Source organism: Ammodytes marinus, assembly GCF_949987685.1.
Source record: "Ammodytes marinus genome assembly, chromosome: 14".
NCBI classification, from domain to species: domain Eukaryota; kingdom Metazoa; phylum Chordata; class Actinopteri; order Uranoscopiformes; family Ammodytidae; genus Ammodytes; species Ammodytes marinus.
Genome location: NC_137218.1, coordinates 14,959,796 through 14,972,067, shown reverse-complemented (window position 1 = coordinate 14,972,067; position 12,272 = coordinate 14,959,796). Strand labels below are relative to the sequence as shown.

The 12,272-nt window shown below is 40.1% G+C and overlaps 1 protein-coding gene across 1 annotated transcript in view; it reads right to left on the bottom strand.

Annotated features, from left to right (window-relative positions):
• LOC307260660 (glutamate receptor ionotropic, kainate 1-like) overlaps nucleotides 1-10,814 on the bottom strand; it is a gene marked incomplete at both ends in the record, with an annotated part of 28,198 nt that extends 17,384 nt beyond the window's left edge. Inside the window, 7 exons of the mRNA XM_080040937.1 lie at nucleotides 191-334; nucleotides 782-952; nucleotides 1,053-1,106; nucleotides 1,818-1,999; nucleotides 3,304-3,561; nucleotides 4,297-4,464; nucleotides 10,733-10,814. Coding sequence (XP_079897063.1) covers nucleotides 191-334; nucleotides 782-952; nucleotides 1,053-1,106; nucleotides 1,818-1,999; nucleotides 3,304-3,561; nucleotides 4,297-4,464; nucleotides 10,733-10,814 — 1,059 coding nt within the window. The remainder of the gene's footprint in view (nucleotides 1-190; nucleotides 335-781; nucleotides 953-1,052; nucleotides 1,107-1,817; nucleotides 2,000-3,303; nucleotides 3,562-4,296; nucleotides 4,465-10,732) is intronic.
• Nucleotides 10,815-12,272: the final 1,458 nt, after the last annotated feature.

The following is a 12,272-nucleotide window of genomic DNA, read 5'->3' as shown; positions in this document are numbered from 1 at the left end:
AGGGAGTTGCAACAGCTCGGGTTACATGAAAGAGCGTGTGCTTTATGAAGCACTTTCAACACACGCTGAAAATATACCATCATAAGTGCATGGTGGTCAAGCCAACGGCAACCGGCACATTTTCTTTAAAGTCAAGCTGGTGATGAAACACAGCAGTTGTCTGTGACTGGAGCCCTTATGTGAGACTGACCTCTTTGAAGAGGTTCATGAAGCGTGGTCCAAAGCGCCAGGGTTTGTGGCGGTGACACTGCAGAGAGCTGACGGTCATCTGAGTGGCCCGCTGGGACGCCACGGCAACCATGAAGACTGCATCGTACATCAAGGCAGCGTCTGTCTGCAGACGGAGGAGACGGTGGGAGGAAGATGTTTGCTTTCTCCCTCACACACTGTGCCCAAAAAGCTCCATGTGCAATTCACAAACGAACATCAGTAACAAGCTGAATTGCAGTAAGAATAACCTAGAAAGTCTTGAAGATGAAACCGTGACAGTTCCTCCAGGCAAAAGTGTGACATTAGACAAGTAAACAGGGTATATACTGAAGCGTAGATATAATAATGGAACAAATATAACCGAGGCTTACACCACACAACATTTTTTATCATAAAGAAATATAGCTCTTAAAAAGTTTTATGGGCTAGCAGATGTTGGTATTCTACAATTGCATGCAAGCGCACATGCAGCATACAAATGTGAATCATCGGCTTTTGATCAGAAAAGCAGGTAATTGTATTGCCAGTGCTGCTCTGTAATGTGATGTGAAATAACATCAAGGGGGCTTACAGTCATGATTCCATCCATGAGACCACTCTCTTGTTTGGGACCCTGCAGCCTTTCCATGGCCCACCTGTCTATGGTGGAGGCTACCGCCGGGTCATCAACATTCAGCAGCCTGAAGCCAGTCATGTTGACCCCGCTGTAGCGGTACGGCTCCAAGTCAAGAGCAAACAGATCCTGCAGGAGCACACAGAGAGAGTAGATGGATATGATGGCTTTGGTTTTGCTTGGTCTGGTCAGGTATCCCGTGACAACACCTTTAGTCACACAAACTCACCAAAGTCGTGAAGAAGAAATGGTAGTACTCGGTCATCATTCCCATTGATGAAAGCTGGAAAATGATAAGAAGAGGTATTGAAATAGGAAGAGGCCATATTACCGGTAACTATTTTAATTATTTAATATTTGATGCAACACATATTTGATACATTTATAAATGTGTGTTTATTTAATTTAAAACGGAGGGTGCCACTATACACAAATAACTACAACAATGAATCATGAATTTCACTTGGTTCCCAGATGCCACAACTGTGTGGCTTAAAAAAAAGGTTGAAAAAATGTTTGTCCCTTGTTATTGTTAATGGTGTAGACAATATGATATAAATGAGACAAATTTAAAAAAGAATTGAAGGACCACAGAGTGGATACGGGACTTTTCCCTGTTCAGTCCATCAGGCATGACGGAATGGATGCACACAAGGAGAGTCACAAATACGTTTGTCGGCATGCCTGTTCATTTCAGAAATCACCTGCTACCACCAGCTGTGTTAAATTGCTCAAAAAGAAACAAATCTATGTGGTGGGAAATAAGGTGCAGACCATTTAAAATCCCGAAGAGGCATTATCATACCCGTAATGGATTCAGGTCAGAAAGTAGGGCCTAGTAAACAGGGTAATAGGTTTCATGAGATTTTCTACATAACATAAAATGAAAAAAAACTAAAATCATTCAAAAGTGTTGGCCTCAAAGGAAACATTACTATGATGTAAAATCTGTATCACAAACTCATAAAGAGAAAAAGTCCACCCCTGTACAAACCTGCTTGAGGAGCTCTGAAGCCATGCGATAAGAGCAGTCAAAGAGAATGAAGAACTCTTTGTCTCTCTTCAGCTCCTTGAGCAGCGGCCGGGCATCCATGCTGCCAGGGGTCAGCTGGCGGATCCTCACCTTCAGGTTGAACTTTGCCGGAGCCTTGATCAACTCCTGCATACGCATCAAACCTAAGAAATAACTTCATTAGTTTAGGTGGCTAAAAGGAACTTTCAGTTTTTGTTCATTCTAGCACCCCCTTAGGACAAAAGCGGTAGTGTTTTTACTACGCCAGCTGTTGTTCCTGGGTTAGCGTATATACCCATGACAAAGGCATTAAGATAAACTATATAAAAATATAATTCTTTGCACTGATGGTCTCGTTTGCTGTTACATGTCATTTATGATCACCAGAGGAAAAATTTGACTGTTTTAGAAAATATTTCAAAGTTACTCGTACGACCTTTAAGCATTCGTTTTATGCCTCCTCTATTCCAGGAAGGTCATTCTCAGATACGGAACATTTTCCTGATGTTCAGGAGTCACGTTATTGCTGTGGGACCCCTATTTACTGCCCAACTTATTTTTGTTCTAAAGGCATCAAAGGCCTGTACACGTGTGGAGAAAAAATAGTGTGTAATTGTGCAGCTGTGTGTCTGAGTGACATTTCAAGAAGAAATATTTTCTGATGAGAAAAAAAAGGGTAAAAGAAAAATCTATAAACTTTGACATTTCAACAGCGGCATCTCATATTCTGTGGGTCGTGGGCAGGGATTCGGTATGGGGACACCGCTGGACTCTGTGATGTTGTTTTGGCTCAAAGGCAGAGGGCAGGAATACTGGCAGCTTTTTGATATGAGGCTCACTCATGCCCTGCCACAGATTGGGTTCACTGACTGGCGGCCAGCACAATGAAGGTGACCGCGGATAGACAGTGGAACCATGACATATGATTACGTTGTAAAGGTCCAAAAAAGCAAACACAAGCCGGGCACTTTTGATCCTCCTCCATCTCAGTTAGACACTTTAATGTAATGCAATGTTATTGTTGGTATCCAATAATGCAGTTAGAAATAAAATCATTGACAATTTCATTGTCATTGTGAGAGTGTTTTTTAAAAAGTAATTATGTTAATACGCTGATAAACATCATATTGGTTTTTTTCCTGGTCTTGAAAACTATATTAGATACTGTAGGATATTCCTAAAGTGAACTGTTGAAAGTGAAATGACCGGTCTGATCATTATATTCACATTAGTGCTGTTTTTAATTCCAGAAAAATTCAAGCGATGACTCAGTTTGATAATACCTTGTGCTGCAAATTTGCATTTATCTGCACGAATAAGGGCTGACTGATTCAGATGGGGTTACCTTCCATTATCCTATGTGCAATTGTATGCATGGCAGAATCTAATGATATCTTGAAGGGGATCTGTGATAATAATAATGTGATAATCTGTGTAATATGAGAAAAAAAAGAACAATGGGCCATACCTGTGCTGTCCTCGTAGACCACTGTTAGCTTCTTCCATTTGAAGAAAGTGACCACGTCCAGGATGGCCCTGGCTATGGCGGTGTATTCTGGATACAAGTTGATGTAGAAGGTGTCTTTGTTGTCAACCGTGGGGTGTTTCCAGCGCGTCTGTATGTGAGGCACCTCCAGGGCGTTACAGATGGACTGAACAGCGCTGACCGAGGAGCTGTGAGACGGGCCGAACACCGCAACCACCCCGAGAGCCAACTGGTCACACACTAGTGGGAAGGAACGAAAAAAGGTTCATGTGATTAAAGGATTCACTGTAGCGTTTCACAACCAAAATCCATTGAAATCTGGATTTACTTTCCTAGGAAACAAGTGAACAACTTTATTCAAGTATTAGTATTTAAGTGAGAAAAAAATATATTTTGTATGGTCACTGTTAGCCGCCTGCATGCGTACTGGCGACATTTTCAAGCCTCACTCAACTTAAGTCATCAGCCGACGCTGGTAGTGAGTGATACGAAATACAAGCTTTTTCTAATAGTGAGGGTTTTATCATTTGTTTATGAAATGGGAAACGTAAGAAATGCATAAAAATTATGTATGGAAACCTTAAAGGCTACCTTCCCGCAACTTTTAAGAAGCTATACCTACTATTCATCCCCTAGGTTATATCCTGTATTTATAGAAAATGCAAGAAATTACTGTATTTCACATAAATCATAAATAAGTAAAGACTGCTTGTAGAGACATCAAGATGGGAGGAATTATTTTATCCCACTCTGGAAAAAGAAAAGACAAATAGGAAAATAATCCTCAAACCAAAGTATCCATTCAAAACTAAAGCCTTTGTTATGTTTTAGTTTTTTTTCCCTTTTTCTCAGAAGATGCTTATTATTTCAGAGCACTTATTATCCACAAAGCACACATGAATATGTTTATCTCTGACAGTAATAACAGATAGGGTCTGAAGCTTAGCAAAGATCTGTCTTATAACAATGTCTTACCTCTCCTGGAAGCCTCAAAGCCATCAAACGGGTTTATCCTCTGAATGTCGTAGGTCAGAGTGGTGTTGGGCATCAGGGTCTTGTTGCGGTTTATGTTATTTACGGCAAACTTAAACGCCAGCTCATCCGAGCTCACTAACTCACTCTCCCGGGTCTCAAAAATACCACCTGCAAAAAGGAAGTGGAAGACAGAGACAATGACACGTCACTACCAATGTGCACAAACATTGTAACTTCAGCTGGCGCTTATTACATGCCATATGGGGCATATATAACATCTTGTAGTATAATGAATGTACTCATTTAGTACAGGCAGCGGTATACTTGATAATAATGATTATAGAACATTTATGATGTTAGATATATGAGTGGGTCCGTAAAACAGTTACATTGATGCCACAAATGATGCCACTGCCAGAAGACAGTGATCATACAGTCTACGTACAGTCAAAGGGATTTTTGACCAACTTGCAACGCAGAAATGATCCCAATGTATTAGAAAGTGTTCCAATATGATATGAGTTATCAGGTACATCACATCACAGTAGACAAATGTATTCTTCATCCCCTTAACAGAAAAGCCTGCTCAAACCCATCCTTCAGCAGCCCAGATCTGGTCAACAACATTACGGTGTATTTATTGTACAAAGCAACATAACAGTTTTCTCAATGTCATTTTAGAAATGACACCAGACATCTGGAGCCTGGCTTCATGAGGGTCATTTCAGAAAGTCATTTTTTTTATGTTAACCAAATCTCAGAGTCATAAACAAAGCCATAGCCACATTATGTCCACAATAAAAGATCATATTTGAAGTTTGAATGCCTCCAGCTCCAATGTTATACGAGCGGAGAATTCATTTGCAATTCCTACTCAGGCATGCAAATGAGGATGAATATTAAGTGCTCAAAGAAAGACAATCTGTTTTTCTATTCTTCGAGGCATAAAGTAGTACATTTCAAGCACTTTGTTTCTCTTAAAGATTAAAAGGTATAGCTGCTGAGGCGCTCTGTGGCGTAGTGTGTAGAGCGTGTTCCACATATGCTCAGTCCTTGTCGCAGCGGATCCGGGTTCGAATCTGACCTTTGGCCGTTTACTGCATGTCAAATAAACTGTCAAATAAAGGTTAAAATACCTAAAAAAAAAAGCTGCTGTTGTCAGTGGGCTTTGAAGAAACAATGCTGTTCAGACTAACTTCTGAAATGTTAAAGTAATTGCGCCTGCAGTGTGAAAAGGGCAGGAATTTAAAAGCTTTTAGAGTTGTTAATAGCTTCTCGTGGAGCTTTCGAAACAAGCTTTTGAAGGAAGAGTGACATTAGAGTGGAAGGGGACACAGAAAAAATCAATGAGCGAGTAATTGTCAGTGTTGTAATTTCCTCCGCAAGTAACAGCCAGTTGTTTGCTCCCTGCAGATGTTTCCTTAGACTGAATCAGATTATAACAATTCAGTCCTGTTTGTTGTTCTATTTGTTTACATAAGATAAGAAAGAAAAAACTGCCAGCCCAAATTAGCACATTATACATTCTTTGTTTATTTGTGCAAAAACCTGAATTTAAACTGGCATTATATTAGTTAGGTTATACTGGGAATTTCATACTGTAAATATATTATTTTTTTTGCCAGGCTCGCTCCACGAAGTCACTGGTTCGGCAAATAAATAGTTCCAGACTTACAGCCAGGCTCTCTGTTTCCCCCCTGCTTCCAGTCCTTATGGCTAAATTAAAGTAATATTTTGCTGGCTGTAGCTTTCAAAATTAAGATATTAGAGTGATAGTAATCTCAAACTCTCAACAGAAAGCAATTATTAAAGCATTGTCGAAACACAAGCTGCCACACAAGAACACTAAATCAATTTGACCAAGATTCAAAACAGAAACTATACGACCAAAGAGAAAAAAAAATGAGATTACAGATATGGTTTCACCCAAACAGCTTCGAGATCACCAGGACTCTGATGTCTGGCTGTGTTAGTTAGCACTCATTATTAATGGCTGACACATATCACTCCCTGATATTAAACAAAATGATTTCTTTCCAACATTTTGATCGCTTTTCTATGAATTAAGGTGGAATATTAATATGTTTAAAATATGCATTCACACCACCAAACACACGTAGATACATTGCCCTCATTCAAAGACAGATACAGCAATCAGATGATGTCACGGTCACAAATAAATCCTTGTAAATGTATTGCCATTTAGCCATCACAATCAAGAACATTTAAAACGGTGCTTTATTCTGAAATTACCTTGATTACCAAGTACATAGCTGTATTTGGGAAAACTGTGCCATAAAAATATGGATATGTGTTAGAGTAGAGTACAACGGTCGGATGGACTTGCCTGCTGCAATGGGAGGAAGACAAAAAAACAAAAAGGCTCAAGAACGACCCTGAGCTTCGAGTCGGCCCTTAAATACAGACCTGATCAATCTCTTCAACAGCCCACGGGGGACACAAAGAAGTCTGTTTGTGAGTTTACGCATTTTCTGCATGGAAAATCACGCCCCGAGCTATCCATCTCTAATTACAAATAATTATGTTTTACTTTAGTCATGCATCATCCCATCTCACGGAGCAGCTTGAACTCTGCTGTAGGTTGTGATTACTGCAGTAATAAAATGGATTTTTTTTTAACAAAGGTGTTTTTCCCCCATTGCAAATGAATTAATGTACCTCAGAGCACTAAAAGCATCCATTCAGCTCCGAAATAATGAGGAATAATTTGCCCCAGGAACATGCATCCATCTGGCCTACGAGACAGCATTAAATGACTGTTAAAAGTTTCAGAGGACCCACGGGACTCCATAAATTGCATTTTAACGTGCATCTAGAGTTCATAGATACATTTTATCTGCATAAAATATAAGCACACTCAAGATGCACCGGCGCTTCTTAAAACACAGAGCGGCTCATTATGGCCAAACCGAGGATGAGTATGAACATTCAATTTAATTATTTCTGTTCCATTTGCCTCAGTGGTGATTCCGTTAGATTTGTGCTACTTTTACAACCCTTTATGGTCCTCTTCATTCAAAAGTTCAAGAGGTAAGGCGAAGCTATGGTACATAAGGGAAGAAATAACTTGTGGGAAAGTTCAAAATCCAAAGGAAAAATTCAGCGGTATATATCACAGTTACGTGTTTTGGTGAAGTGAACCAACAAAATAATCTGTATTTCTCCCTGCAACATGAGCTAAACCTCCATTTGCATAGAGATTACTGAGACACTGTTAATACCCTGGCACAATCTGTGCAGAAGACTTGCAAATGCACAAAATTCAGGGGACTTTGAAATTTTTTGTTGAGGAATCGGATGTTGTCTCACTTATTTTCTTTACATAATTGAAGCTATCTGGCTGCTGCGGTTCTAGAAAATGGTATTCCCAAATTACCGATTCAAAGTGGACTGATAAAGTGCAATTAAGATAAATCAGTGTGAAGGGTTTTTTATCCCTAGTTAGTGTACCAGTATGTTTAGCTGGTTTTCACACTTTCAACAAGAGATAAGCAAAAATAAGCAACAAAATCCTTTCTTCATCATATGGAACTCTGTGTGACCTACAGATGGTGACCACAAAAAAATAGCATACTTTTAGTTGAGTCCTCTTTTCTTTAGCAACATTTCAGTGCAGGGCAGTTAAACTGCAAAGTGCCACTCAGTACCAGTGTTAAAGGGAATGAACTGTATGTGTTTGGAACAGCTCTGTAGAGATCACTGAGCTGGACAATTGAGAGAGTTTGCATTGTTTTCTAGCAGTGCCGGAAACAGTCTCTCTGAAATCAGGGACTGCAGCGCACTTTAGAGAGGTGATGTAGCTGCAGGCAGGAGGAAATGCATATGGGAGGGGGGAGGGGGGAAATGGGATCTCAGGTGTGAAACGATATGATAGACATTTTTCGCTGAACCCTGGTTGAGAAAAACAAAGGGGGGGAAAAAAACAAGGAAAACATACAAATAGAAATATAAGGGAAAATGCAATCAGGGATGACAGCGGAGACAGAGGAAAAAACAGAGACAGGGACAGACAGAAAAATAATTGACAATGACGGCTATGGCAAGGGCACCAAAAAGACGAGGAATAGGCTGGCATCTGAAGGTCATGTCCAACATCAAGAGCCTGTCAGTGTGCACCTCAAGTGAGAATGATGTTCAAGAATAATATACAACATCTGCACTATATGATGCTTATTCAGCCAAATTGATAATAAAGTTAGTCTCAAGTCTTTAGCATGTTGACATAATTATACCAGCTCACTATTTAAGAAATGTGCCCCTCTTTGCAATACCACAAAAATAAAAATAAGTATTTGCAGCTTGTGTAACAGTTTTTTTTTTAAGGTTGAGTTTCTGTCTGACACAGGTGCCTCTAAATCAGACGAAGAAAAGAAAACAAACTAGTGTCTCTGTTGAGCTCACCATCCTGAACTCAATCTGCACAACCAGAGAACAGCCCCATGAGACCACACGATCAATACCAACACATAAAGACCAACGTTATCCGTGCCACTCCTGGACAAACTGCACCGCGCCCTCTCCATTCTCTCAACACAAATATTCTGGGCTTCTGCCAGCAAAAATTAGCAATCACTCAATACTAAGGCGGCCCATTCCGCAGTTTATCTGTGTATATCTCTTCGACACAATTGAGGCCAACTTTCCAAAATGATGGCAATTAGGCTGTGGAAGGGTCATTTATTGTCCTAATGGCCAGCTGTTGGAGAGAAAGGAACTAATGGATACAATTAAGCAGGTCCCCTTTTTATAAATGTAGGTTACTGCTCCAACTTAACTGAAGCAACCTGATCCAACAGAAAGAGACACCTGGGAGCCAAATGTATGTGAGAAAGAAGAACCCTAAAGGTGATTTAGTTATTATTATTTTAAAACACATCAGACACAGATTATTGTTCAAAACAGAGCATTTCTAATTGATCAGAAATCCCAAATACTGTTAGTACTCCTGTACCTCCAAGCTAAAGGGACAAGCCGTCAAGACATGCTGCACCTGAATATATAGGTTCATCACTTGGAACCCCGTATTCTTTATACGATCATAATATAATATGAAATATAATAACACTTCTGTAAAATCAACCTTTTATGCTTCTTTGTAGTACAAGTGGTGTGTGTGTTGATATACAGTAGGGGCTTGGACCTTCATTCTCAGATACATTATTTTATTTCATGAAAACAATAAAAAACAATAACCTAAAAAAATGCAAAACCATCCTTACTACTGCCAAAAGAAGAAGATGTATTTTGAACAGGTGGCAGTGACACCAATTTTCATTTCATTCACTCAATACAATCCACATATTGCAGTTCGACTTTGGTCTGATTCAAAGGCAGAAAGTGAGAAGCTCAGATGATGAACTCGACCCCCTCCTGTCTAATCAAATCTAGGTGAGATCCTGTCACTGCTCTTAACTCCGCTGCCAGGCCTGTGACAGCACGGCCGACGATGATTACATCGCCCTCACTGGCTTCATCCATCTCAGTGATGGATGGACTTCAGCGTATATGAAGATCATCTGCTTGGGGGAGGGCGGGGGGGGGGGGGGGTCATTGTTTGAATGAAAATGACCCCCTCAACAGAAGTCACCAGTGTTCGCAGGAATACAAAGGTGAATAGTCAATAATCTATTACTTAGAAAAGTGTGTGTGTCTGGGTGAATGTGTGTGTGTTTTTTTCTAATTTGATTGTCTGAAGACTGAGTTTCACCTAAAATAGGCTGAAAGTTCTAACAAAAATGTTGAGTCAGAATTAGTATATAAAAAAAATTACTTTCCCCTCATCCATAGCATGTTTGGATATAATGATGATTTAATGAAGGACATGGTTCTAATAATCAGCTCACAGGGAACAATCAGTTTGGATCCTCCACACATTTTATTTCTATGTGTTTTCGAAAATGAGTTTCCGACTATCTGAATGACCTTTGGTCTTCTGCACAGTAATGAAAAAACTACAACACAGACCACAGTATTCTCCTAAACTATATGAACCAGCAACGGGGGTGAAGTTGTCAATGTGTATTTTGTCATTTGATGCTGGTTATCTCTTTTCACTGTTCTGACACAACCTCACTACATTGTACCCCAGATAATAATAAAGAACAAGTAATCCCATAGTCACTTTCATGGGACACAATGGATAAAAACAACACTGAATCGAACCCAATGGGATGAGGGGGTTAAAAATTATATAGTATAAAAAAGTTAAGGTCACACAATTGTAACAGACTTGGAACACGACGTTGACGTTTCCATTTGAAAAAAAGAATGTTTGGTTTTTACTCATGTTACACTGAGATGCTCCCCTATCTCTAACAGAAAATGGGACAACTCATATACAAGCACTGCTGGTTCTGACTTTCTGGCAGCCACATCAGACACGCCGACACCGTGCGTAAACAGTTGTTGCGCTTACCTATTCGGAGGACTTGTGTCGAGCTCAGGCAGAGCTGCGCCGCGATGAGAAGGTAGAAGAAAAGTATTTTCCTTTCCTCCATAGTGCTCCAGGCGAACTCACCGCGGATATTGACACCATGACAGAGAGCAGCAGCCTCTATCCGAGCGCTGAAACACCTGACGTGCCATGGCAGCGCGCAATCCAAGTTGTATTCCCAAGTCGTTCCTTTCCACTCTGCATCACTTCCCTCGCATCAAAGAAACAAAACAAACAATGACGACCACCAATCACATGGGTCCAACCTTCCTTAACAAAATCAATCCAAGTCCCATCTTCTAAAGAAAAACCGGCAGCAACAAAAACAGTCAGCCCGCGTAAACACGTCCCCTTTCACTCACCAGCCTGTGCGCATCCAAGGCGGCAAGCAGCTGGAGGAGGGGGTGAGACAGTGCGCGGATCAGTGTCAGGCAAGCATAAATGTGTTGATTTCCGGTAAGCATTTTCAAAATAAAAATATTTCAGTCATAACCTACACCTGTGCCTTATTGTATTGTGAAAATATACACTTCATTTTCATTTCCCGTCATTAAACCTCGAAAGATCAATTGAGGCGTGACCCTCTTTTTCAATGACGTCGAGTAATCACACATACACAATATACAATACAAATACACAACAAGCTTACAAATAGACAAAAGCTATTAATACCGTACATGCAGATCAAATGAATGAAGCAGAACATAGCCTTAACAAAACAGTTACAGGTGGAGTGGACTTAATGGCATTAAAGGACGCTTTTTTGTTCACTACTGCATAACAAAGATGTGCTGTGTGATGTGTGTGACTGGTATACACTCAAATGGCATGCACTAGTTTAGGCTGCAGCTATCCATCTTGCATAATTCTAAATTATTTTCCACTACTCAACTTGTAATATAATTGTATGTCGTTTGTAGCAGGACTGGTGGTCATCTATTATTTCTGTATTTAATTTCTCCAAATAAATGGGTACCACACTTGGAGCAGCTTTTACACTGGAGGTGGCCCTAGTCTAATTCTGGCTATATCTCTGGCTCTAGCTCCATTCGCTTTGGATTAAGGAGCAGATGGATTGGCAGCGGTCTTGCTCTCCACCGGTCCTGATGAGAGGAAAAATAATCTTCAGGTTACGGGCCAGTCCAGATGACAGATTATCTCTCACTGCAGACAAGCAAGGTCTTTATCTGACTGGGTCATTGGATGCCTTCCCATCCACTCCCATGGACTCTTAAAATAGTGTTAACATAATGAATACAGGACATGGAAATGTATTTGTAATAGTGGGAATAGAGACACCTCATGGCTCTTACATCCAACTTAATGGGAAAATCTTATGGAGGGCCTGACTGAATACCGTATTAAAACAACTTTTCTAGGTTTTGTTATTTGAGTGGCCTAAAACATGCACATTTGAGACTAGAAAACCTCATACATTTAAAACTTTCCTTAGATCGTTAACTCTTTGGGCTGTGGTTTTATATCTTAGCATTTTAAAAATGCAAAAAAAAACATTCCTGAC